The sequence below is a fragment of the Labrus bergylta genome, chromosome 5 (genome assembly GCF_963930695.1).
Source record: "Labrus bergylta chromosome 5, fLabBer1.1, whole genome shotgun sequence".
NCBI classification, from domain to species: domain Eukaryota; kingdom Metazoa; phylum Chordata; class Actinopteri; order Labriformes; family Labridae; genus Labrus; species Labrus bergylta.
Genome location: NC_089199.1, coordinates 1,575,362 through 1,603,218, shown reverse-complemented (window position 1 = coordinate 1,603,218; position 27,857 = coordinate 1,575,362). Strand labels below are relative to the sequence as shown.

General features: G+C 40.1%; 2 protein-coding genes across 4 annotated transcripts in view; both read right to left on the bottom strand.

Moving 5' to 3' along the window:
- LOC109990103 (guanine nucleotide-binding protein G(i) subunit alpha-2) overlaps window positions 1–22,707 on the bottom strand; it is a 50,846-nt gene extending 28,139 nt beyond the window's left edge. Inside the window, exon 1 of the mRNA XM_020642089.3 lies at window positions 21,988–22,707. Coding sequence (XP_020497745.1) covers window positions 21,988–22,105 — 118 coding nt within the window. The 5' untranslated portion in view covers window positions 22,106–22,707. The remainder of the gene's footprint in view (window positions 1–21,987) is intronic.
- A 2,160-nt stretch (window positions 22,708–24,867) lies between these two features.
- Window positions 24,868–27,857, bottom strand: part of LOC109990106 (sodium-coupled neutral amino acid transporter 3) — a 57,526-nt gene continuing 54,536 nt past the window's right edge. For all 3 annotated transcript variants that reach the window (XM_020642092.3, XM_020642093.3, XM_020642094.3), the window contains one exon: window positions 24,868–27,694. In XM_020642092.3, the coding sequence (XP_020497748.1) occupies window positions 27,590–27,694 (105 nt within the window). In that variant the 3' untranslated portion in view covers window positions 24,868–27,589. The remainder of the gene's footprint in view (window positions 27,695–27,857) is intronic.

The window sequence follows — 27,857 nt, the reverse complement described above, 5'->3', positions numbered from 1 at the left end:
AACTGAAAGGCCATTGATCAAAGAGCAGATCAGGCGACCAAGGCTGCCTGAGACGACTGGCCTTCTCACAGCTCTGAAAATCAGAGGCTGCATGGCCTTCAAGCCCGCAGACATGAAAGGTGGGACCAGACCAATGCACCTGACACAGCTTGAGCAAACATCATTGCTCAGCATTTTAACTTTAAATGACTCTTTTTAAACTTTCAGATAAACACCGTTCTCTTTCAACATGAACTTTAAAGCTAAATAATAATCATTTTTTAATCTTATATTCATTTATGAAGTAAAACAATTAAGCGAGCAAGTAGCCATAAAAGAAAGCAACTAAAGGCTTCAGGGATGGAGAGTGAAGGTTAACAGGATTAAGCTCAACTTGAACACAAGATCACCAAAAAGAAATGTTATTTACCAACTATTGCATTCATTTACTGGTGGTAAGGACTTTCCCCTCTTATTTTTGTATATTAAATTAAGATTATTTGAGATTGGGACCATTAGTTGCACAGAAGTAGCAAATTGAAGATAGAATTATGGGGTTGCCAATTTTTTACCATTTAAAAACCTATTTCTGAAAATACAGCAGTTCAAATCATTTAAACAGATTTAAAGATTTGTTCTTAAAGACACTAAACATGTGTGCTGTAAAGATGAAGATTGTTTTAAAGCACACACTGGTGTTTTTTGCTGTTTTCATAAGGCTGGTAAAGAAAAGTTAATTTGTAAACTCTGAAATGCATAATTTCATGAACAACTCTTAACAGGTAAGGATTTAAGGTTCTGGAATCTGCTCTTCAAGAAAACAGATAAACCATTGTGAAATAAAGCTGAAATGTGCAAGAGATTTTACTGGCAGAGGGGAAAAATCAGGCAAAAGAGGCTGCAATTAACCACAGGAAAAAGACAGGAAGTTTATTCAAATCGCTGTGTCGCTATAGCAACCTGAACATGCGACTTAAAAAAAAGCACAGGAAATGAAAAGAGGAGGGGTATACAGGGAGGTTTCTCAACCAGTTATACATTTTACCCTGAGCATACAAGCTGAGACTTGCTTGGCTGACTCTTTGACTGAATGAAAGAATTGAAGTTTACGTGTCCCATTAGGAAGTGTAATGACTGTCTGGTCTCCAGGTATTATTTCATATATGCCAAAATATAGCTAGTGAAGGAAAATGCATCTGTTCTAGTTTCCATCCAGTGTAAAAATCCACCCACTTCAATTCATCATGAAAGCTGCACAGCAGAGTGCTGCCTTTATTTCAGGTTTTCATGAGCTCAGGAGGCACAATGTCACCTGCCCAGCATATGATAACATGCATATGAACTGTATAAACTAAGGGAAGCTAACAGTCACATGGGAGAGGCTTACCAACATGTAAAACCTTTAATGGACAGAGACAGATCTGTCAAGGATATAATTATTTGTTTTTAAAGCATCTTGAGATACTTGATTACATCATCACTGAACCTTTGTGATGACCTCGGAGTTAAGCCAAATAATGTTGACCTTATCGACCTCATCAGAGAAAGTTACCATCATAAAAACAATAATAGCAAAGAAATTAGATGCTCCTCAGCACCATGAGTCATTTAAATGACACTGACTGTGTTACACCTGAAATACTTGACCAGGTATCCCTTCCTCTAATTCCATTCCTCTAATGTATTATTTCAAGTAAAGCAGATATTGCATTAGAAGGACCTAAGTCTGGTCATTTTACTCAAAAAGGCTACTGGTATTTTACACCACTGCTCAATTTGCAGATGACACCATCCTGGTTTTTCTCAATTGTTTCCTGTACAGGACAGAGATGGCCAGCAAGGGGAGTGCATTAATGACCTAGCATTGGCCTGAAGGAAACTTCCTGCTAACAACACGCATGAAGGACTTCCTGCAGTAAACAAGAATATACACCCAAAAAAGGACCTCACTCAAACCAACATCACTGAACCATGAATCCACACAATCTGGATTTTTCTTGTTGGTGCTGCATGACATTGTGGAGTCAATAATTAAGAAATGATAAAACAGCAGGGAGGATTGCTGGTGACACTGTTTGCAACACGTTTAGCTCCTGGCTGTTGTTGACATCAGCAGTGGGCATGTTAAGACTCTCAGTGTTTAAACATGAATGAAGGAGTGGAGTACGTCTACTTGACCATTTGTAGTCTAACTTGACCACCTTTAATTCTGCCCCCACATTAAGATACCAAAAAACTAATTATTTATCTCTGTCGGGAACTCAGAACACTAGAGCCATATTTGACTCACAAAAATCACAGAACTTTGGGAAATTGTAGTCGGGCCTACTCAACAGTTATGAATAAAAAGTTGTTGTTTTTTTAAAGGACTAAAACTTCTGTACACTGAAAAACCCTTATTCACTCATTTAGCAAGACATCCTGTCCTATGATGTCTATAACAATTATTTTGACTGTCATGTAAAAGAATGCAGAGGAAGCTGTGAATGTGGAAAGCTCCATGTAGAATGACGACTTTAGTTCATTGACCTTTTCCACTCTGAACCACACATTGTCTTTTGACTGTGAACTGTTTCCTCTACATATACTTTCCTGGGCACACTGTTTATTACCACTCGTGTTGCAGGGATTCTACGTTGAACACTTTGCTGCTTTAGAGCCTCATTCATTCTCACTGTTGTACAACTGCTACAACTGACCTTTTCAAGCTGAGCCTGGCATCTTACACTATCTCATCTTTCACTACAGCCATGCACTGCTCTGGCATAATAAGAGACAGACTTCATATAAGATTATGCACGCTTATAAGATGTGAATACAACATGAAAACCTTCCATCTGCTCTTTCTGTGATGCTGTCCTTTTGCAGCATTAAAAGAAATGTTTTGTGTCAATGACTCTGCACAGTAACATTGAAAAGAACAAAATCATGCAATGATGTCTGAAGACAAAAATGTGACCATGATTGTATTGAGGTGATTCACACTACAAAGTAAAAGGTCAAGAAATAAGAGCAGTTTCTTTCCTCTACCTTTTCTCCAAAGGCGTTTTTAATCCGTTTGAGTCTCACTGCTATTCCATTAGCTTTAAGAGACACTATGCAGGCCTGTAGTTCTGCACTCTAGGCAATAAAAACAACACATCAGCAGAGGCAGAGCGATGCATCAACCCACACTTCACTGAACACTGCTGGTGCTGATCCCTTTTCTAGCATTATGCTACGACCACTGTGGAGATGCAGGTGATGGAATGAAAGAAGCAGGGCTTTGAAAAGTAAACAGTATTCTACCTATCTGCTGCTGCCAAAGGAGACACACAAGTATAGAAAAGCACTGGGTTTGAAATGCAATCACAACTACAGTAAGCATGGATGCTACAGACTGCAGAAGCTAAGCACATGATTCTTTTGCAGATTGTCATTTTTAAAAAATGTGTATGGCTGCTTTGCGGTGCTGGCACTGACCGAGGCTGCAGCAGGCTGATCAAAACAGAAACATGAAATAGCTGAATAAGGACAAACATTATCAGCAGGTTTAAGGTCTAACTCTAAAACTGGTTGATTGAATTCCACTATAGGGCAAGACAAAACGTTGACACACACGTTTTTGTTCTTAGAGATTCATAATGGTACGCTCCAGTCAAGTTGTTTTTGTGTACTTTTGCTGTGTCTGTGAATGTACTGTGTGTGTGAGAGTGTGACTGAGTGAGTACTCGACAGGAATACAGAGCACCACCACTCTCACAGAGATGTCTTTGTGGGCGCACTATGCCCCTAAACCAGCATGTCTTCTAAAGCCTCGTCGTAGCTCAGTTTTATTCCACTTCCCTTCAGGTTCCTCTCTCTGCAGCTGACCTCTAAAAAGAAGGGAGCGAAAGAGACTAGTTGGGAGAAAGACAGACAGACAGGCACAGATAAATGCTCCATGAGCACTCCCAACAGTACTCTGACTTGTCGTTTTGTCACTGTGTTATGACTGTTTACTGCAAATAAGCGATGCATAATCTGGTGGAAAAATCTCGCTGAAAAATAAAACAAAGTTAGGAAAGAGGACATTTCAAGTCAGTTTTGAAACAGACATGAAGGCACCAACACTGTCACCTTCAACGCAGTCAGTGACATCCAGCCAGCTGGTTAAAGTGCCAAAACAGACTTGTTTGCTTTCAAAACACACTCTGCTCCAGTGATAATCGCCATGGTAACCACCCAAGAGTTGAAACCCTGGGCTATGGAGCTTTTCACACAATGACAATTACAGTTGACTGAAGCTGACATGCACAGATCTGCATTTAAACATGGGGTCAAATATAAGCAGAAAGCAGATTCATTCATTGACACTAGAGGAGCAAAGCCTCGCAGTTGACCCTGAACAAGAAAACATGGCCTTGCCGACGGAGCCCTCTGGCTTCTTAAAAGGGATATTATTAAACGGAAAAGATGGAGATAACATCTGTTTGCTGTACACATATAGCTGTTGACTTTTTCTACCATTTCTGACCCTTATTATTCCAGCTTCAGCAAGGATGAAGGGTTTTCTTTCACTGAGATGTTCTGCTCACTCACATCAGGTTTCCCACAGTGTGATGAAAAGGCCACTAAGCAGCACGGGGGAGTCAGGTGTTAAGTGTCTTCACACAGTGATGGTAAGTAAAACTGTCTCTGTTCACAACTTGATAATGCAGACAGTTCTGATAAGGACATGGTAACAGTTTTTAAAATGCTTGTTTGCTGAATGGAGGCAGATCATGAAGTACTGATTGAAGTCGTCAAAACTTTCCATTCTTTTGCAGCTGTGTCTAAGTAAGTAGAGTCGGTCGGTGGAGTCTGAATGTGTACGAATGAATTAGTTACTTGGACACTTTACATAGCAGCCTCTACCATCAGTGTGTGAATGTGTAGGTGTGACCTGTGGTGTAAAAGAGCTTTGAGTAGTCAGAAGACTAGAAAAGTGCTATACAAGCTCAAGTCCATTTACTATTAACCAAAACCAAATTCTTTGATACAACCAGTTAGTTTGTTTTTACGTTAGATAGAAATTATTTTGACTGTCAAAGCGGTCCCGCTCTAAAGAACTTACTTAAAAGTCCACAGCACCGAACAAACATGAAGGAGAGACTTGGGTTTGTTTGTTTGCAGCCATGCTACATCCTGCCTGCTGTGTGCGTCACTCAAACACCTGCAGCATACAGCCACTACATACTCTTCATATTCACTGGTCGGAAAAAAGTCTTTACATTACCAGTGACATCAGTTTTTGTCTCTTTTGCTCTATAAGTTTCATCTTGTGAAAGTGTTATTATCTATTCACTGACCTGAACTGTGTGCAGGAAGCAGGATAAGACAACTAACCAGTTCTGGGTGCCATTTTTGGTTGCACTGGTGTCAAAACAGGTTTTTGTATCATTATATCATCCTGAACTTTCAAACAATGCAACTGGCAAGTTTTCTAAACTCTGTTTTGTTAAGACATTAAACGTCTTCACTGGAAGATCACATGCTGTGATAATGGGATCACGAGTGAAACTGAAATGTGTCCATCAAAACTTTGTCGCAACCCCTCCATGAATCAAAATCAAGATTCCAGTCAAACTAAAATTTGGTAAATTCAGGGTGACTTTAAATTTGCATATTTTGACATTTCTTTTACATGTCAGAAACGTTTCAGCAAAAATATTGTGAAAACATTTTCAACTTTTAGTTTTCTTTCATTTAGGTGATATGTAACTGTTTTTGTTATATTAGCTGACATCGATCAGGGGGTCCCTGAGTGAAATCTGTTTAAAATCGTATCGTGGCAGACTTCAGTGATATCGGTAAATATCTTGTGTTTGTCCAAAGATTTTATATAATATTGTATTGTGATGAAACTGGTGATTTACACCCTTACCATATGCATTCCAGGAAGTCAGAAATCTAAACACTAATTGGCTCTCACCACACAGAGTCAATCAAATTTATCTCTGAAGTTTAACTTTTTGCAGATATCTGTTTAAAACAAGAATTAATTTGTTGTCAGATTACCGCTGATGGGAACTGGAACATGATGACTGCAGATCACTCCTCCTGCTTTTTCTCTATTTTCTCTATATACAGTGTTTCCCCTACCATTATATTGGGGGGGGCGGCCTGCCCCCCCTGACGGTCAAGTAAAAAAATATATACATATATATACTTTTGGGCTTTTTGTGCCTTTATTGTAGGGATAGAATAGTGGATAGAGTCGGAAATCAGTGAAAGAAGTAATTTAAGGATACCTTTCCAATAGAAAAGGACAGCTGTCATTAAAAGTAACACATGAACACCAAGATTCCTTCAAGTGTTTGTGTCGTCATGTCGGCATGTCGGCTTGTCGGCTTGTCCCCACCCCCCCAACGCTGTAAACCTAGGGGAAACACTGCACACTGTTTGCCCCGCACACACATTCACATTTAACAAGCAACAGAAATGCATGTACAATGAAAAACGGAACATTTGTTTGAAGTGTTCCATTCCTTGGAATTACTGTGCGTGTAAATGTCTGTAAATGTGTGTTTGAACAAACAAGGAGAATTGGGGTATTTATCAGTTTCCAAGACTTAATAGCACTCAAACAGAACGGTCCTAAACAGCTGAACCCTCGTTTCTCTGCATTTTTAATGTGAAGGTTACAGTTTGATCCTCAGTGCCTTGATGCCATCCTCCTTACTTCATTCATTTACTTTTTAACTATGATGATGTGTTGTACATGCATGCCTCTTCCCAAAGCTAATATGCTCCAGACAATGTGTTTCATGGAGCTTCATGTTCATCTCTAACTTATATACCGCGACTGCTGCACAGTGCATAGAATGTAAACAAGTGACCACTACCATCTCCGTGCACGGAATTAAAAGGCTCCATTATGTTTTCTGTTCATCAGTATGTTGTTCTCCACTCTTCTGTTGATGTTATAATTCTGTTGGACTACACATAGCATTGCTCATCACAGTTTGATGGATGGTTTTCTTTGTCCACATGCAGACCCTCACACTGCTGATTCATATCTAGAAGGCTTCACATACCTTCTGACCTACATGAGTCAGAAGAGTACACAAACTAACAATCTTTGGTCCCAGGATCTTTTCTAACTGTCTGTTTCATAGGTCAGAACAACATTGGGGGGAAAGGTGATTAAGTTTTCTGCTGGTCTCATTGGATGCTTTTAAGAGGATTTTGAATGACTTAGAGGCAGGTACATTTAGCTGTAGAGGGTCTGCCTACTATATTTCTCATTGTGGTGGGTTTTGACAAACATCTGCTGTTTTTAAACTCTGATAACTGAACTGCTGTCCTGGCTTGACCCTGCTCTCGGGCTGTGGGCCGAGTTGGGCCAGGTTCAGGCAGAGAATCCAATCTCTATACCGCATCACTGACACCATCAGCCCTTTTCTATGACTCAGTGCCCTTCATTAACCTTCTGTGGCTAAAGCAACAGGTGTGTCCAGGTATAGGGAACAGGAAGCTTTGTGATCCCTCATAAGACTTCATGTGAGTTGTCAGTCCGAGTGGTCGTTGGAAGAAGCAGCCTGTCCGTTTCTCTGAAGCATCAAAGCTGAGTTGTAGTCTAATCAGAACAAAGTTCTAAATCAGAGTGAAGAGTGAGGCTCCATTGGATTGTTTATTTTGGATTTTGGCAGCAGCAGCAGCTCAGAGCAATAACTCATAGAGCTTTGTGGTGTGACCCTGCTCACTTCCTGCCTCACAGGAAACACGCTGCACAGCCCTCCCCTGCCCTTCCTGTTCCCTCCACACGCGCACACAGTTCACCTTGGATAGTATGCGTCTTTCCTCTCTTTAGGTTGATTCAACTCAAAAAGTTACTATCATGTCACAACGGATAGTTTTGTCTGCTCGGTTGTATTAGCTCGGAACTTAAAAAGCAAACATAGATTTTTTCAGACTTTACAGCCCATAAAGACCTTGGGGCTGCCCTGTGCTTCAGGGACTACAGTCCAAAACTACCTCGTCTTTCTTAGGAACCACAAGATGAAGCTGAGCCAACAAAAGCACTGAGAAGCAGAGCTTGGAAAAACTGCAGGATTACACATGCGCCTGTGCTGAGCTGAGCTGTAATTGAGAAGTGGCGATGTAAACTAAACACTTTTCTTAAAGACTGAGAAAAAACAAAAAGCTGTATTTAGTGTCCTTAGAGAGCAAAGATACCCTCCCTCCTGCTGCTGCTGCAGCCCAGAATCCTTCATTGTCTCCATGCCTCATTTCCCCACAGTCTTTAATCAAACCTGAGAGGAAAGGGCACGCCATTTTTCACAACAAGACTTAGTGTCCATTGAAATTGCTAAAAGACTGTAGATTTACTTTAAATGTTTTTTTAAAGATAACTGAGGCTACAATACCAAAATGCACTCTGGCATTTTTACAGGCCGAATTGAACCATCATTTATCTCGTGAATGTGATCTGATGTTTCTTTGTGTGTGGATGCTCAGAGGTGTGCAGACAAAGAAAGAAAGAATAACAGGAAGTCAACCTGCTGCAGCTGGCAGACTTTGTGGGCAGATTTGACTCATTGACAGGCTTTCCGGTTTTAAAGTGCAGACATTGAGTCCATAACGTATTAGACCTAAAAATACATCCCTATGAACAGCATTTCATACTATTTACCATTGAATATATCCAGGCTTTGGGCAAAATGAAAGTCAAAACAAACCTCAGGGGTTATTATAGACATACAGCCTTTAGTAATAAAGTCTGGCTCTGCAGGCTCTACAATTAAAGTGGATAAAAGGCATCCTCCTCCCGCCCTGTTTCCAAACTCATCTCAGTCCAGCTGTCTGCTCTCATCAACTTAACTGGCACAGCTCAGCCACTGACTGACAGCAAAACATGTACTTTTTTTTATCCATGTCCAGTTTAGTTAAAAAATATCTAAATAAGTCACTTCCCTTTTCTTTTTTCCATCAGGTTTTTTTTGTCTGTTTGTTCCACTACCTGCTGTCCATTTGTCCTTTTCCACATGTATAGAAAAGGGTCTGAGAATAAATATTCAGGTCTCAATAACTCCACAACAGAAGACAAATGAGCCAGTGAAGAACAGGCCAACATCACTCATTCAGAAAGCCACAAATAGCTGACAGCTCTAAAAACCCCACCAGATTGTTGAAATGTCAAAACTATTTCATTTAGGATAAACAGCTTGAGGAACATGTGGAGCAATTTGTGGCGCACATGATTGCTGTGTCCGTTTTATTAATACCTGCTCACTGTCCAATCCATCAGAGGAAATGGCCAGGGGAAAATTGTCCAATTCTAAAAAACTTGAGTCCTGCATTTAAATATAGAGCAGACTATTTCTGAGTCATTGCCTCAGTTGTGCACTCCAGAGGAGCTCCAGCCATGTCTTGGTTTAACAGAAATAGTTAACAGTGACCCGAGCCCCACCCTCTCTCTGTTCTCCTGCTCAGTATTCCCTGGCTAAAAAGAGCCTCAGTGTGGGAGCGCACCAAACTGAGGCCCCACAGAAAACCACATAATTACAAATCACAATAAAGCCCTCAGTGCTGTGTCCCAGCCAGAGGCTCAGCTGCACCCTGCTCTGCTCCAACTCCACGCTTTTGCATGCAGCTACATTGCCCCCACTTTCCTCCACCACTTTCTTTCAGTCTCCTAACCCGATGTCCTCCTTCCCTCCCTCCTAAACACTTACACAAATCTTTCTCTTCTCCCCTTCCTCCTGTCAGCTTATATATTTCAGTCCTCTCTAGGTGGTATATACATCTACAGACAAAAAATAAAAAGAACAAAAACTGTTTAAAGTTGACTTTTGAGTAGGCGTTTAAAACAATAACAGAAGGTTATGCATCTGCCATGATTTAACTTGATCAAGATTATTGGGTGCTGATTTGATTTGTTTTGCAATATAAGGAAGGAGTAATATTTAACAACTCAGTCAGACAGTCTTTGCTTTTTTATCATCATATTTTTTTTCTTACTATCTATCAAACAGCTGCGACAACCAGGCAGTCTGTTCCAACATATTCACTTTCTCTGTGACGGTTATCTGACAAGCATCTGTTTTCTTTGTGACCTGAGCGACAGGTCCTGCCCCATTCACCATATGATTGGTTGCCTGAAGCAGCGACATCAGCACCTGAGCGGTAAGGCCTGAGATCTTTCAGTGCTAGTAGATGCTGAATAAAGATAAAACAAAGGCTTTGAACACTTGGAAAAAGTCACTGGGTGCAGCGGTTACCCACACGCTGCTGATTTCAGTCGCTCTTCATTGGGAACAGCTCTACGAAAAGAAAAATGCTAAATGCAGCAAACACTAGCACATTAACCTGAAGCCTGTTGTTGAATAGATCCCAACACCTGGAGTCTTCCCTTTAAAAAAATGAATGTTCATTAAGTAAGCTCATAAGCTAATGGCTATAGCTTGCTATTCTACTGGCTCAGGAAGGTGAGATAGTTGTATGAAACTTGACGCATACAGACATGACAAAAACTTACCACACTGGTTATCTTTTAGTTTGAATGTAACAACCAATGGCTCAATTCCCCATTCATTATTTTATCCGGTTCAGTCAGACAGACTGTTGGTGGATGACACAGAGTAAAAGGAAAACAAGGAATACATTGTCTGTTTCTTTCAATTTTCAGCTGCTCTCTGCTCATGATGGCTGTAAACATTTATTATGTCACGACTATTATCGATCCCAAGAAGGGTCGATTAAAAAATCCTGTTACTTTTGTGTTTTTCTCAGTCCTACCCTAATACTAAATAAAAATATAATAGATAATATAAGACTACACTACAGAGCTTAAGCTCCAGCATTAAGAAAACACTAATAAGCAAATCATTAAGGTGCTTTGAAATTGCTGCATATCTCCTGTGGCTTAAAGATCATTATGGTTCCATTATTCTTACAGGGTATCTGTGGTGGTCTGACATCAGGGTCTCCTAAGGAGAGACATTTGATAAACGACCGTGATCATTAAAGTGACAGAGGACTTTAAGTTCTGCACATAGAGGCATCAATGAAAGGAGCTCCAACGACACTTGCAAGGCAACTACACAACTACACAACTACACAACTACATGTTCTTGTGCAAAAACCAGCTTGTGTATGTCACAAATATAGCAAAAGTAATATTTGTCATGGCTTTCTCTAAAATCTGTAAAAAGTTTAGTGAACAGACTCAGGATATTTCCACCTCTGGGCAGGATTAGGTATCAGAAATAAAATAAAACAATAACAGAGATAATGGGGTTGTATGCTTTGAATAATTACCAGTGTGACACTAATGAAAGTGTTTACATCTTAACAGAGGGAGGTCAACATGTTAAAGTCTTTCACATTACCAGAGAAATCATTTCAAGTAAAGTCGCCCTGTTTCAAAGGAAGCAATAATCTAATTTTCCTCGGGAATTTCCTGCAGTTAAAAGACCTTTACGTCCAGGACATTCCTGATGTTACAGCCTTAATCCACAGCTGAACATTACGAAGAAGAAACGGAGAAAGCAGGGTGTTCTCAGCCTTAGGATGCTGTCTATAACTACAAGCATGCACAATATTTCAAAATGCAGCATGAAAAAAAAATCTGTAAGATGAGCTGTTGTTCTGGTTTCATGAGACACACAAAGCACACACACGCATCTGCACACACACATCTATGCACACACAGCAGCAGCAGAAGCAAAATGAAAACAGCGGCCAGGTTGCCAGCAGGTTTGATTAAAACCTTCATGGATAACATAATCCCCATCAATGAAAAAGGCAAAAGGAGAGTCAGTGTTTTTCTCTTCCCTGTTTGTTGAACACAAAACATAACAGATAAAAACGTACTCCCTTCTTTACTATCTCACACACTTCCTTCAATTGGCCGTTCCAAAGCTGTTGTGCTGAGTTGGAAAGAAATACTGCTGTCAGTAGTACTGACATTTTCACTTTTGGTTTCATGCAGAGCAATTCAAACCACCTGCTTTTAATAGAACAACCAGTTAACAGTTTTTATGTGCCCTCAGCATGCACAACTAAAAACCCTTCTTTATCTCAGAGACACTCTGTCATGGCTACTGACAGCATCATCTCAGAGGCTCTTCTATTAAGAAGTAAATGGTTCTATTGTTGTTGGCCTCCTTTTACTGTGTGTTGTAAAACTGTGCCAACTAATCATATTCCCCTCATGGGCTTTTTGGGTTTTGATTTAAAAACTAGTCTAGTGTGTCGTATGTGAAGGAACATCAGCCTGCCTCCCGCATGGCAAATTATACACCACACAAAAGTCCTCCTTTACACAAACAAATTACAAGGGGCACCACCCAGCCCATGTTGCCATGGATTTGTTTTCCTGAAAGTTCTTCAAGAGCCCTGTATGAGCGCGCACACACACACGCACACGCACACGCACACGCACACACACACACACAACTTTAGGGCATGTTTAATGGGAAAAGAAACAACACACCAAAGTACACACATATTTTACAGCTACTCTCAGACACACCATGCTATTGGTCAAGTCAGGGGTGTGTGTCTTTGTCATGCTTTTATTCCTACTAACTGGCATTGTGAAACTGACACATTAGTATTGTTAATAACCTAAAAAATATATATAATTTAAGGATGTTTGAATAACAAAAGCTTTAACTCAGACGTGTTTAAAGGCTCCATTGTTGTGTTGAGGGTGTTTGACAGACAGTGTGAGGATCAGAACGTGGCAACTGACACAGGATGGGTGTGCACGGTTTCCTCAACCACCCGAACAAAAGACTCACATCTACTTCCCTCTTACATGCAGCCAGCTGAAAAAGGAAGTGTAAGATGAGGGGGGTAAAGGGCTGACACAGTACATCAGGACTATTTCCCACAGAGTTAACAATCATGACCAAAGCTGGTTAAAGAGAGACAGAAAGTGCCACCAACATTATGGATTGATTTATATTTGAAACCAGATGATTACGGTTTGTAATGATTCATTTGAGCTACGTAAAAGATTTGGTTATGTTCTAGATTTCTACTCAATGTGTGCTGTTCTTATTTGACAACCGTGAAATGGCTTGCACCCAGTGAGAACAAGCATTATTTGCAGAACAGGAGGAAGCTCGGAATGGTTTGGGAAATTGAACACAGTGAAAGAAATTGCATATTTTCCTTCAAAACCCCCAAAGCACAATTTCTTGGGAAAAATCGATTTCACAGCAAAACTAACTTGAGTATTTTTGTGTTTTTAATACTGCTGAGGTCATTCAGCTGCAAGAGTAACTAAAGCAATGAGAAAAATACACTGATAGAGCATGTCGGGCTCCACACAGCACCGCCTGTGAGGCGGGTCGGAGAAGGTCATGAATGTCATACAAGTCGTAGCTGATTGTAGGGCTGTAACAGTACACTGCCTCTGATGAATATAGTCAATATGAGAAGCTTTGATGGGACAGCAATGATCCAGTGAACAATGCTGACAGTGTTTTTCACAAAACAAATCACTTTAGTGTAGCAGCAGATTGGTTTCACGTCAGTGACTTATTGCAGTGTATATTAGAGAGTACGTGGAGGGTTCAGAGGTGAATTCAAAATAAAACATTAAAGGTTTTCTATAAGGATATTATGTCCAATAAATGGTCTAAATGTACGTTTGTTTAACCAACTTTCATATTTGAAATAACGTTTCACTTCTGTAAGTGTCAGAAATGGTCAACTGATTCATGTAAAGATTGCCTTTTTCACTTCCTGCCACACTGCAGGCTTGACAACAACCCTTTAAGTCGGGAAAACATCTCTGAATGACTGACTTCATGTGTATCAGTGTTAAATAAGTGTGGGTCATTTGTATTGAAATTATGTTTATTTTTGTGTTTTTTGTCAAAGTATCAGTGTGGCTTAGACTCTAAATAAAGTCTGAAAAGGTTTAAAGTTGAGTTCAGGCTGGACAGAGAAAATAAGATTGGCGCAGACACATCCAGATAGAGATAAAAGAGATGCATTAAGACCTGAGATGACAACGCAGATAGTGAAGAGATAATGACTGGCAGTACAACTGCAACAAATTGACCTTTGAATAACAATGTTGATGGTGCAGCTGTCATAACATTATCACCCGAGGTTCCCTGGGGAGGTGGGGGGGCAAACATACCATGCTCACCCCGTGTGACATCTATACTATTCCCACCATCTATCACCTTGACGAGGGCCCCTTCTGCTCATGTTATGTTAGGCACCTCACTTGATGCACTTTCTCCACAGTGGATACTCAGATGAATGCCAACAGAAGCCAGATGAAGCTGAAAGCTTGTGGTGTAGACAGCTCATCAAGTGAAGTCCAAGATAAAGCTGAATATGATACTGGAGGACTTTACAGGAGTGAGGAAGGGCAAGATGAGGGAACAGAAAAGTGGCATCTCCCTTTTCCCGTGCCTTTTGCTTTCTGACACAACTTCAACACATCACCTTTTCAACTCAGCAGCACACTGACACATTGACAAGTAGGAAGTTTCAATTCACTTCAAAAAGAGATCTCAAAGTTATATACTTGTACAGGTTTTGACTCATCGTCAAAGAAGTGGTAAATCCTGGGACTCTGAATACTTGCTAAAGCTTAGATATTTCTTTGATAACACGTTAAGTCCCGAGTTATTATGTTGTTCGATTGCTTCTTTTATGAAACAACTTTGGTATGAAATGGACTGTTTTCAGGAGCAACTGAACCCAACTCAGCAGGGGGGAAATGAAACTTCAAACCACAGATTTAGTTAGCCTACAAGCTACAAGCTACTGAGAACTGAACACAGTGACTTATAAAAGTGTGGCTCTCTGATCTCATGCACAGACACGAGTTGAGTATCACATCAGAGGCTTGTTTGAGGGGGAGGATGGTCGTATGGCACTTGAATAGGCATTCAAATGTGTGATCTCTTTTAGTTTTGTAATATAAGACAACAACAAAAAATACAGTAAAATAATTGTTATGTCATATAGCCCACCTCTAAGCCCATTTAAACCTGTTTTCTTTCTGCCGGTAACATTTTGACATCTGGCTGTTTCAGTGTCCTTATACAGTATAAAGCACAAAGCTGAGAGTAGAGTCTGGCCTCCAGGAGGAAGCCCCAAGAGAGCCGGACCTTCCAGTGTAGCAAAATGACAGGATAGCTCTATGGGGAAGGAAGGGAAGTGAAGTGAGCTCATTTCACTACATTTGTAGCAAGAACAAGGAAATGGATAGAGGGAGGAGGAGAGAGAAGGGATAATGGTTTTCCAAATGTGTGCTTAATGACATGGTCAGACAAAGAAAAACCCCCATCCTCTGCCAACCCCAAGCCCAACTCCCCTTAGGCACTTGAAAATGAAAGCAATATAAGAGGGGAACTTTGACATTTCTGGTAGTGCCATGTGAGGGAGGGGGGGTCATGAACTTGGAGTGAATTGTTTTTTCTAAGGGCTTTAACAAAATAAGCAGCATTGCAGGGAACACTGTGTAGACTCTATTGAATAAAACCAAAACACTTTGGTTGAAAGTAAAAAAGAATTAAGGTTTTTCTGGCTCCGGGGCAAAACATGGAAGAAAAGGACAGAATAAACAACTCACTGATGTGCATCAGTAGGTTAGTCCATTTTCATATTTCTCTCTCGCCTCTAAAGCATCAAATCTCATCCTGCAGATTTGGTATCAAGTATAAAGATTTCCACTACTGGGCATTCTGCCACCACCCCAATACCATGCAGCTGAATACAGCTTAGCAGAACTTAACTCATTAGAAAATGTCATGAATGATACAAAGATCTTCTGAAGCATGCCTTCAATGTGACAATTCCAAATCAGATACAGTGTTAAAGTCAACAGTTTTCACTGGTCCACAATGACCAAACATACATTCTGGTGAGAATTTTAATACCACAAAGGGAAAACATGCCATAAGTTTTACCTGACTGTACACGTCTCAGCAGCTTAAGCCAACTGTTTAATGTACAACAAATACCACTATGATTAAATCTACGAGTTGCTGATCCTTTTAAAAAGAGTCAAGTTGATTTGTAAAATCTTCATCATTTTGTCTTCTGATCGACAGCTCTGTTGTGCTAAACATCTTCACACCCTGTGGTGACCAGAATTGAAAGCTGCAAGTCCACAAGTTACAAACTACTTTTATGCACACAAAAAAATGAATCTCTGTGCGAGTAGAGCTTTGTTATGGCAGATCAGAAGTAAAGCTGTTAAAAACTTAAGACATGAGCCATTGGAGAGGTACAGAATAATACAGGGTATCTCAAGAGCAGAGAGGACAGTGCAGCCCCGTCCCAGAGGGCTCACACCCAGACACTAAGTCTACAGGATCTGCCTTTATCTTAGAGCTTTCCCAGTAATTGCAGGATATTCAGCTGCTTTACATATACACTCTCAGACCTGCTATCCAGTGCGTCATACAGCTAATTGGTCACAGTTTGGTGCAGACCATTGAGTAAATACAGTGAAGCACAGTGAAAACACAGGGCAGAAGCTTTACGGCTTGTTGTAGAGATCAGTAACAATGCAGCTGGTGGATATCTGATAGGATGAGATTTCCTCTAGAGCTGTGACAGCTCCGTTTCCGATGTGGACGTGTTTTCACCGGTGGACCACATCTGTCTGACTTCCTTAAGCCAGAGTAACTTGGGTCTCTATAATCAGTCACTGTAATCACACCCGGTGCCTGCTAAAAGTCAGACTGCCACTTTAATAGGAGGGAGGGACTGGGTGTTCATGCTGCGCTGACAACACCAGCTGACTGGTATGTGGAGCAGCTTGTGTTGAACCTGACATCAAACATGATCGTGTACAGTAAATATATGCATGTGCCGGAGACTTCCAAAGCATACAGGAGCACAAAGGTTAGTCTCCTGTTGAATTCTGAGGGCTTCAGTTTTTTCAAAGGTTAAACCCCTGCTATATGTTACACTCGACAACTAGAGAAGCTTTTCTAGAACTCAGATGAACACCTTAAATCACCAGCTAGCAAACAGATAATAACACAGGCTGGAAGTCTGAGTGTCTCTGACCATACTACCGCTTTAATTCAGTTTCCTGCCCAACATCTAAGATGGATAGCTTTTACCAAACAGTAGCAGTGAGCTAGTCGATATAAGCTCTCTCTGATCAATACTGCATCTAAGTCGACTAATCAAAGCCTTTAAGAGAAATGAAGGTAAGAGTTTGTTTTCTGGAACCCAGATGAGAAACTGCCTTTGAAGATGTGTGACAGTAGTTCTAGTAATGTAGCTCTACCCAAATCCAACAGCGCTCAGAAAGAGCTGCTATAACAGACAACCACCAATTACTTCCACAGCAGAAGTGTATCTGATGGGTGCTGTGGTCACATCCTCTGTGAAGCTGATGTGACACCAACTGTAAGACAAGATAAACCTTTCCAGGAAAATCCATTTGTGACGCAAATGGGCAGGCTCCCATCACACCATGTTGGTATAGCATCACACTTATCAACCTGGGATAAATGTTTGCTATAGATACAGCTGACAGAACACAACTACACGTGACTTCACTTTCACTTGGAACAAACCAACAATAAAGTTACAGAGGAATGGCTTGCAGAAGGGCTGCCTGATTCTGCAAACTTCTGTGTATTAACATTAAACACAGCCAATTGTACTGCACAGGTACGGCTAGCATTAATGGGCTAGCAGGGCTAAGCCCTCCCTTTCTTATACAAGAAAGATAAGAAAATGAATCTTCAAATAACTTACAACAGACTGTTCTCAATTCTGGGAAACCTAGAGTCGCAACATAACCTTCAAAAAAATCACATAATATTTCTAAACGCCCCTGGCCCCCCGGACAGAAGTGATGTCTGTTACCATTTTCTTTTTCAGTGAATTAGACTGTCCTTATATCATTTCTTAACATTTATAGTAACATTTCAATCAAATTATATCTGCAAACTATTTAATCACGGAAGTGAAGCACATTTTTAGAATAGAGTGGATAGAGTAGAAAACCAGGATGAGAGAGTGGGGAATGACATGAGGCAAAGAGTCAAACAGGGGCCACTCTCTTTGAGTACCTAGCTTCTGTACGGGGTCGCTGAAATAACCGCTAGGCCAACCTGTACCCAGATACTCTTTTGTCAATGTTGAGGCATATATCAGACTTAATGGATGGGTTGTTCATATTCGTCAGAATGTGCCTAAAAATGTGGCTGTTAGTTAAAATCATTTAGTAAGACACTGTACAGCTGGATGAAGACAAAAAGACTGTGAGTACACCTCTGTTGTTCCTGTGGTCTGTGCCAGCTCTAACTTCTTCTTGCTACTAGAAACAGCGTCAAATCTCTTCTGGGCATCTTTTGGGGATTTGTAAGGCAATAACTTTGTGATTCCAGCAGAGAAAACATTGAATCTTCATGGTACTGTATATATCTACCAAGACTTGTCATCAAATAACTGCTTCTGTGTTTACTTCAATACCACTTCCCTTCAGCAGCGACTGAAGACTCATGATACTGAGCACCCTGCAGAGACTCCATGTTAAGGAGGAAGAGAAAATGACTGCTATCACACACTTTTTCAGTTGTCTGTAAATAAAACTCAAACCTAATAATAGTCATCTGTTAAGATGTTTAGAGTTACACAAGCTTCTCTTTCCACCACAGAGATAATATATTCTTCGCCTGGAAATATTAGCAGCACATCATCCTTCCCCTGGTGTGAGAGCCATGTCACGTGGACGTCGCCGCCTTCCTTTTACATTAACCATTTGATTCTTTGATCATGAGCAAAAGCGCCTGCAGGCTTTACAGTATATGTCAGCTTTACGTTGTTACATGTGGCAGCCTCACTGCAGTGACCACGGAGAGCTATGTAATGGAATCCAACCCTGCAACGAGCGAGTCATAAACTGAGTCCAGAATGTGCACTGCAGAGCGAGCCTCATATATCATGAAGAACAACACATCTTCTCCTGTGCAGCCATATTACTCCTAGCTTAAGACAGAAAACATACAAAGTTGTTTCTCCTCTAAGAAGTCTTTGTTGCCCTGCATGTATGTTGGAAATTTAGAAATGTCTGATGATTTAATCGTGTTAAAAGATGCCCAGAGGCAGAAAACATGCACTCAGTGTGCCAATGTATTTACATAACATCGCCTGTCAAGCCTCTGAGCAAATGTGTTTATGTTCTTCTAACAGCATGCGTGTGTGAATGTGTGTATGAGAATGGCTCTGAAATATTTCCTACTACAAGGCTTCTGTTCTCCCCGTTTAAGCAGAGCATGCTGCCAAAAAGGAACTTTTCATTTGTGCTAAGCTGGTATAAAAGGGGAAGGTAAGCGGAAGAAAAACAGAGAATCAATTTAAGTGAGCAGCACATTTCTGTTAGTAGATGAGGAGGAGATTAGATGTAAATCAAAGAGCAGAATCAGCAGGGAGGCCTGTGAATGAGTGCTTCCAGTTAATGAAAGCTTAAGTCCTCTCTGCTACATTAACAAATGGCTTTCTCTGGGGACGCCTAACAAGACAAAACAATCTAATAAAGACACAGCATCATAAGATAAAAGTAGTGAAAATAGAAATTCCTTATTAGATCTGTTTCTTTACATCAATTTAAATATGAAATAGCCAAGCAGCTTTGTGTTAAGAGTTCCTCAGCGAGCTAAATGAAGGTCGTGTTTCAAAGCTAACTCTAAAATAAATCCATCATTCACGTCGGTAAAACACAGCTCATCTTACAAACCCCCAAATCTCATCTCAGAGTCTCTGGAGTTGTTTGAGCAGGGACACAAGTCAGGCTCCAGTGGACACACATGACAGAGGGATTTGAATGTGTGGATATTCAGTAAGCAGGGTAGCTTTCCTCAGCTGTTCCATCAGATAGCATGGCAGGCAGCAGATGTGAGTGCTGAAAGCATCCCCGGAGGCGGGATGTAGCACCTCTGGAAGGATGTCACACCTGTCTAACACATTTCAATTCAATAGATGGATTATTGTTTCAGCTACAAACTGAAACAACACGTCCTTTAGACAATTGCATCTGAAGAGGTAGGCACTTTGAGTATTAAACCGTGTGTCCACCTGCTGTATTATTAATGCACACTGCACTTCAATAACAATTTCACTTTATACACACCACAAACATCCCCTATACATTCCAGCTTTACATCCTGAAGCCCATTTGTGCATGCTGTGACATGTAATTCAAACTGCTTAAGTCTGACTTGAACCTCTCGTTTCAGCTTGAGACCTCTCCTGTAAATCTTCTCAACCTCCACACACAGCTGTTTATGGTAATTACTGACATAAAACCTGCTGTACAGAGTATGTGATTAGCCTTCTAACCAGGGTCACAACGTAACAACCAGACGTCTCTTCAAAGAGCCCGGAGAGGAAAAACTCTCATGTGTTCACTGTCAATTTAAGTCCAATCTTCTGCTCTATGTCAGTGAGAAGACGAGTGATTAATTAAGTGCATAAAACAGTTACAAAACACATGGGCTGTGTCTCAGTTGGTAGAGTCGTTGCCTCTCAACCGGAAGGTTGAGGGTTTGATCCCCAGCTGAATAACATGTCCTTGGGCAAGACACTTAACCATGAATTGCTCCCTCTTGCTCCTCTCTGTGTATGAATGGATTAGTTACTTCTGATGGATGATACTACATAGAGATCACTACCATCAGTGTGTGAATGTGTAGGTGTGACATGCAGTGTAAAAGCACTTTGAGTAGTAGGAAGACTTGAAAAGCGCTATATAAGCTCAAGTCCATTTACCATTTACTGAAAATATCCAAATTATCACATCAAAAATTCATTTTGAGTGTTGCACAAAGAGGACTTACTCAATAAAGGACACTCTCTGACTTTTTCTAAAAATGTTTTAGAAAGAAAAATCTAAATTAAAGGATCCAAGGTTGCATTTGTTCAGCACGGTCTTGAATAAAAAGACAAGCTGTGCGTTCAGAAAATTGCATCGATTTCCTTGAGGAGTTAACAGGAGTAACTTGGAAGTGTAAATCAATGGGCGTAAGATGAGACACATCAACAATGCAGGACTTCACTGACTTCATTCTTCTTACCAATTGTGTGTTTCCCAAACCATGGGAAATTGCTGCTTGCCTTTCTTTCCTTCTCTGTGCAGCATATCAAGTAAGGTTGTGAAGTTCAGAGGAGCCTTGTTGCATGAAAAGCCGATGGTGGAAAACGGAATAGGACCACCAAAAGAAATGTGGGACGTTCAATACAACTCGTCAGAGAGAAAGTTAGAGAACCTGACATTAAAAGTCTGGGAAAGTGTAAATCTGTCTTTGCTAAGGAGTACTCTCAATCAGTTGTTTTGTATAAATGTGTGTGTGTGTGTGTGTGTGTGTGTGTGTGTGTGTGTGTGTGTGTGTGTGTGTGTGTGTGTGTGTGTGTGTGTGTGTGTGTGTGTGTGTGTGTGTGTGTGTGTGTGTGTGTGTGTGTGTGTGTGTGTGTGTGTGTGTGTGTGTGTGTGTGTGTGTCCTAGCCAGTGCTGGGAACAGTCAGGGGTGTTCAACATCTCAGTCCAAACAGCAGCTCCCTCATTATCAAGCAGACCCCGCCATGTCTGACCCCTGAGTACAACCCTGCTATGGGAGGAAACCACTCAAACCTAACACAGCCTAGTTTGGCTGTACTTTAAAAAAAAAAACCTTTTCCTGGATCTGTAAGTCAACACCCGGAGTAAAGCATTTCCCCTCACATCCTTGCTGGGCAGGGAATGCTGTTTTTACTCCAAACTTTCCCAAACACCAGAGTGAAGGGAATGATGGCAAAACAGAGCTAGATAAGGACTTCCATAATGCTTTTAACTACATGTTGTGGTGTAGCTAGAAAAACCTCTCAAAGGAGTGAGACATGTGAATCGTAAGGGGCAAGTGATGCTCTTTATAGCATTAGCAGAAACAAATGAACTTTCTGCATGCTACTCGTGTGTCATGTTGGTACATACGGTCAAGGCTTTCATTGTGTTGCACAATTAGTCTGTAACCCCCATATTGGCAATTTTGCAACTCAGGAACGTTGTTGAGCCAGACTACTCACCCAGTAGCAGCAGTTTCACTTCTCTTGCTGCTTTCTCTCCATCTTCTCGCAGGTTTTTGTCAATCATTTTGGAGCGCTCGGCCGCCGCTTTATCTTCCTGACTAACCGTACACCCCATGGTTCCTAGTGCGCGCTTCAGGACTGCTGCTGAGTGGGGGAATATTACCTGGGAAAAAAATGACGGTAAAGTGCCAAAAAAAGACCCTTATTAAAAAAATAAGAGTCCAAGTTGAGCGAGGCGACGTCCCTTTTCTGACGAGTGGCGACAAACGATTTCCTCCTGAAGTGAACTTGGTTTTTCCTCACGTATGAAATTCCCGAAGACTCGCAGGCTGTTCAGTTAGTCAGCAGCATTGGTGGTTTCTTCAAGGGAATCGACAAGTTGTTCAGAGACACACAGACTTCTAGCTATAGTTCCTTAGGAGGAACCATTGGAGCAAACTGAACTCGCGAAAAACGGGCCACGAAGTTATCAAAAAAAAAGAAAAAGTATTCCAGCTGTTGAAAAGCGAGCTCACGGATTTGTCCCCCGTAGAGCTACCGGGCTCACACGTCACAGGCTGACGTGAACGTCTCTCGTTGCTGTTTGAGATGTCTGTTTTTTAATCTTTATTGCGGTCATGCATTCTTTCCCCAGCGTTGAGATTTATTACATTTAAAGCCACACCCGTAGCCGCTGTGAAGTTCCCCTCCGCCTGACAAACTGCGAGACACACAGCGCCGTCACCTCCCACCCCAACAGCACGACGGTCAACCTCCACCAGAGAGAAGAACCCGCCCACTCGCAGTGCTTCATGGGAAATGGAGTCAACTGCTCCATTCAAGGGACGTTTGTAATTGATGTTCCCTGCCCTCAGTGGAAAGGGTTTACTTCAGTTAACCAGTAGAGAGACTGGTTTCTTTATGTTTGCCCTTCAAGAAGAATTCTGAAGGAAGTGACTTTCAAGTTTATCTGCAAACTATGTTTAGATAGCCAACAGAGTATAGGCTACTCATTGTGCAAAATGTTCCCTGTTGCAATAATTTAATTATTTTTGTTGGTGTAACAATATGCAAGCATACTTTAAGCGCCGTAGCTGGTGAAGAGAAATAGCCAGTGGTGGTTCTAGACCACTTTCACTGAGGGGGCCAAACAGGGGCCAGTTGTTTTGTCAGAAGGGAACATTAAACCCAGGTGAAAAATAGACAAAGATGATCGCTTTAAAATATATGCCAAATAATAGGACACATCATGAAATACCACAACATAAAATACCATGATTTATATTTGTTTCAGTAACAGAATTTAATATTAGATTGTGAGTCCGGTTGTTGAGTCAAATACTAGGGGGTTCTTGCTTTTGGAGGGGTGGCCACAGGGGGGACCAAGCTCAGTGTTACAGGGGCACTGGCCCCTGTTGGCCCCTGCCTAGAACCGCCCATGGAAATAGCTTCTTTATATAGCCTACTTTTTAAGTTGCTTAAACCACAACAGTTTGTTGTCGTATGTTAAAGATCTTATGTTAATGTCAATATTTCAAATTGAAGATAATCATCAGCAGGCTCCTGTCTAAAGCTGACAGATACACGCAAGAATATAAAAACATGTCTCCGCTTTGAAGTTTTATCAGATCAAACATTTAAAACTTTAGTTTTAAGTGGTAAATGATAAAAGATAGGATAAGATTATTTGATGTACTTTCCACCTTTACCTTTAGGCGAACACTACAATAAGGCAATACTCTATTTCTGTTTCTGTTTTCAAGAACTATAGGAAGCTTTGGTGGTCCCTTTATTTTAAATGTTGATCATCTCAACAAGTTTGTATAAATAGCTGACAGTGGGATAATATAACACTGTGACAGTATTATTTCAGAGTGATACTCAAAATAAGACCAATACAAACTGAACAGCTGACACTTTGTGTAATTATTCCAGCGCTAAGGTTTACCACAGCATTTTAGTGCCACCTTGTGGACTATCACCTGACCTTCAAGAGAGGTATTCACAACTCTTGTTTTCTCTTTCTGTTGAATAATAAGTTTAATGTTTGAAACAGTTTGAGTATACTACATCAACTGAAACCTTACATACAATTATATATATGTAGTCCTATATATTGTAGATTATCGCAGAAAATGATTTGCTTAAAATTTTAGATTCAACGGCCTACAGTATCAGCCATCGTGGCACATTTACAGTAGCTTATTCTGTTCATTTGATTTCATTCTTTTACACAATTGATTAACATGAATTTAAGAAGCACCACATGATCAAGATGAAAGAACATTAGCGTTAAAATTAAGTTGAAGACCACTTTAGGTAAAATGTAATAATAATGATTACGTGAAAGGTCACATATTATGCAAAATACACTTTACCATGTTTTTCTAACTTTAATATGTGTCTCTAGTCTGTCTACAAACCCCCCAATGATGAGAAAAGTCCATCTTCTCAGTCTTTTGTCTGATCCACTTTTCAGAAAACGTGTGCTCAAACTGGCCGTTTGGAGATGGCCAAGCCCTTCCAGAGAGGGGGTGTGGTCAGATACAGCTTATTTACATATTTAAAGGTACAGACACAGAAACAGCCTGTTCTGAGGATCCTGATCATTTAGCCTTTAGCCTAGCCTAGCCTGTTTTCAGCAGGGCTGAAATAGAGGGGTTTATAGGCAAATACAGGATAGGAGTGAATTTTTAATAAGAAAGTTCACAAGCATGTTTTGGGGACCTCTGAGACATATTTAAACTTCTTGAAAAGGAATATATGTGACCTTTAATACTTCATCTAAATGTCTTGAACAAATGAGATTGCACAAAGAATGGTTTCATAATCCCTTTAGTAGTTTTTCCAAAATACTTTTTTTTTTTCTGATCCTCAAATCTAAAAGAAGACCCAAAGTTTTGTTACCTCATTATCTTTATTGCAACATTGTTTACAGTACAATAACTGCCAGCAACATATTAAAATATATAGATAGACAAGAATAGAATGACAAAAAGGTTTAAAAGCACTTTGAAAATGATTACACTGATGTTTTTAATGGACTAAAACTTTAATTTCTATTTACATTGTACAAACTAGATATGCATATAGAATATAAAGGGTATACATTTATATACATTATTTATAAATGCTGGCCGATGTCAATATTTAATATGTTACGATTCAATCATACAAATTTCAATAAATCACACAAGAGGGAGACCAACAACAGTTAGATTTAAATAGAGGTCCTCAGAGATCATCTTCTGTCAGCCACTATCAGCGCATATCCTCACTTCATTCTTTGCATTTTTAAACTTTTGTGTTTTGTGTTTTGCACTATTAAAAACAGTTCATGACTGTGTCAATTCATTTACCAAATGGGACCATCATACATACAAGAGGAAGTCGGGGATATATGCTGCATTTAACCTTGATAAACAACTTCAAACACTGAGTGGCTGATTCAGATTATTCTGTATTCTTCTTACAGACAACGTCACACAATGTAATATCTATATGACAGGGAGGAGGCTTGTTTTTGAACAATTTGACAGGACAACACTGCAGCACACACACTGTAGTCTGGTGTTTCAGAATTTATCATTTCAAAAATAGTGAAATGTGAAGTAAACCACTTCACTTATAACTCCAACATAGTAAATTACTGAAAGTCAGCAGTGAACCACACAACTCACACCACTGACTTTAAGAGACGATTAAAACAAATTATATTTATTCTTGCCTTCCATCACTAAATGAGATTCAACTGATGCTCCACAAAAAAACAAAAACATTAAACATGAAGTTTAAAACGATTGTTAATCTATTAAAGGCTGGAGTCAAATACTCAAATCTTACTTCTGAACAGAGCTGAGGTCCATGTATAACAACACAATGTGTGTGTACACACATATATATTTATATATATACTTTACTTCAAATAGATCTGAGCCATGTTTATATTTGTTAAAACACAGCACATCCAAGTGATGAGTGGTTTTAATCTACAGAATGGACCAGAGGAGTAAATGAATCATCAGGAACGTTCACAGAAAAAGCTAACTGACATTAATTCAAGTATTATTTGAGAAGACATCCATATGTTACCATCAATACATTTCTCAACACTTTTGTTGTATAAAGGGCATTCCCCTTAAATCACATCTATAAGATACGTGGATTTTTCAATAATCATTTGCTTGCTTTTCAACTGGCGACAGGAAATTGTGCTTATCAAAGGAAAGTGCTATTGCTAACCAGAAGCTTCTCAAGGTTGTTAAAGAAGACAGTAATCCCATGTCTGCCCATTCTGTGAGGGATCAAAGTTGTGCTGGAAATATTTACAGACATGAAACTGTTCCTAACCACTTAATGAAGCGACCCTGTATGTTTTAAAAAAAAAACATGTTTTGGTTATCTCTGATTACTTACAGTTAATGTTCAGAAACAACACATCAAATCTTTCAGGCGCAAATCCTCACCAATGACCATGATGAACACCAAGCGGTATCTTTGTCATTACAATTATCACTTTGATCAGTCCAGTCTAACTAATGAGGTCTTGAGTACCATTTATCACCATCCTTTGCACAGTAATACTGAATAAAAAACACGGAATAATATAAGCTGTTATGTATTTATCTGGACATCCATCTCATATTCATCGCCTCAGAAAGACCTTTGTGAGGATTTCTTATTCAGTCCATACTGCATCTTCTGAGGTTTTCATATTGAATAATAATAAAATATACATCAAGGTCATATGTGGGAATGTTACTCTAATGTGCTCACAACACTAAACCACATACTGTCTGAGGATGTGACTCCTCCCAGCAGCAACACAATTCAGTGGAATAGCAGTTAAAGGCTGCATACCTTAAAGGAACAGTTCAACATTTCCCTGCCTTTAAGCTAAGATAAGCTCACCAGCTCCAAGCTGTAGCCTTACACTGACTGTACAGACACTGGAGTGGTATCAATCTCCTCACCTGTCCCCAAACATGTCAAACTACTCCTTTAGCTTTTCTTTCCTCCTGTGCTATAACTTGAGCCTTCACATTCCTCTGCAGATGCACAGAATGGAAACGATGTAGTTATTCAAATAACTTAGAATAATAATAATAAGAAGAAATATAACCATAAAAGTATTATCTATGATTCAATACATTTCTATCATTGAGCATTTCAAAGTGAGGAGCCTCAGATGTGCATTATAGTTTGAGAAGCAGTTTGCAGGTCTTAATAACCAGCATAGAGGCTCACAGCCACTAAGGGACAGCAGTTTAAAGGCAGCAGCTTTTGAAATTGTTGCTTTTCTGTTTTTATTTTTTTTTTACATCCATTTCACAAGGCACAGGCTCCAAATATCAGCTCGTCTCTTAATGCGCCTGGCCTCTTTTGTAAATTAATCAGTTATGTCCACTGGCCCTGATCTGCAGTCACTGTTTGGCAGGATGCTTTTGCAGAGAAATAGAGAGCCATCCTAAATTCTACACTTCTCTGTGGCCAACACTTACCCATGGATATGGAATGGACATCTCCAACATAAAACATTATATAATAATAAAAACTGTAACATAACAACACAGATCTGAAACTACAATATAAAACCCCAGAAAGGAATGGAAGGTGGTGCCTAGTGACCACTGCTGGCTTTGCTGGAGCCCGATGTCCAGTCAATTATGATGAAGCTGAGACTCATTATCATAAACAGGAAGCCAATCGCAGCAAAACAGGCAGCCTGAAGGAGAAAAGAGAGAGTCAAGTAGAGTTACAGAAAACAGCTGAAAGAGAGAAATAGATACAAAATGAAAGCTTTATTTTCAGTGGCATGTTAACCAGTAACTTCCTGAGTAAAATGTTTACTATGTGAATGGTTTTATGAATCACTGTAAGAATCCCAA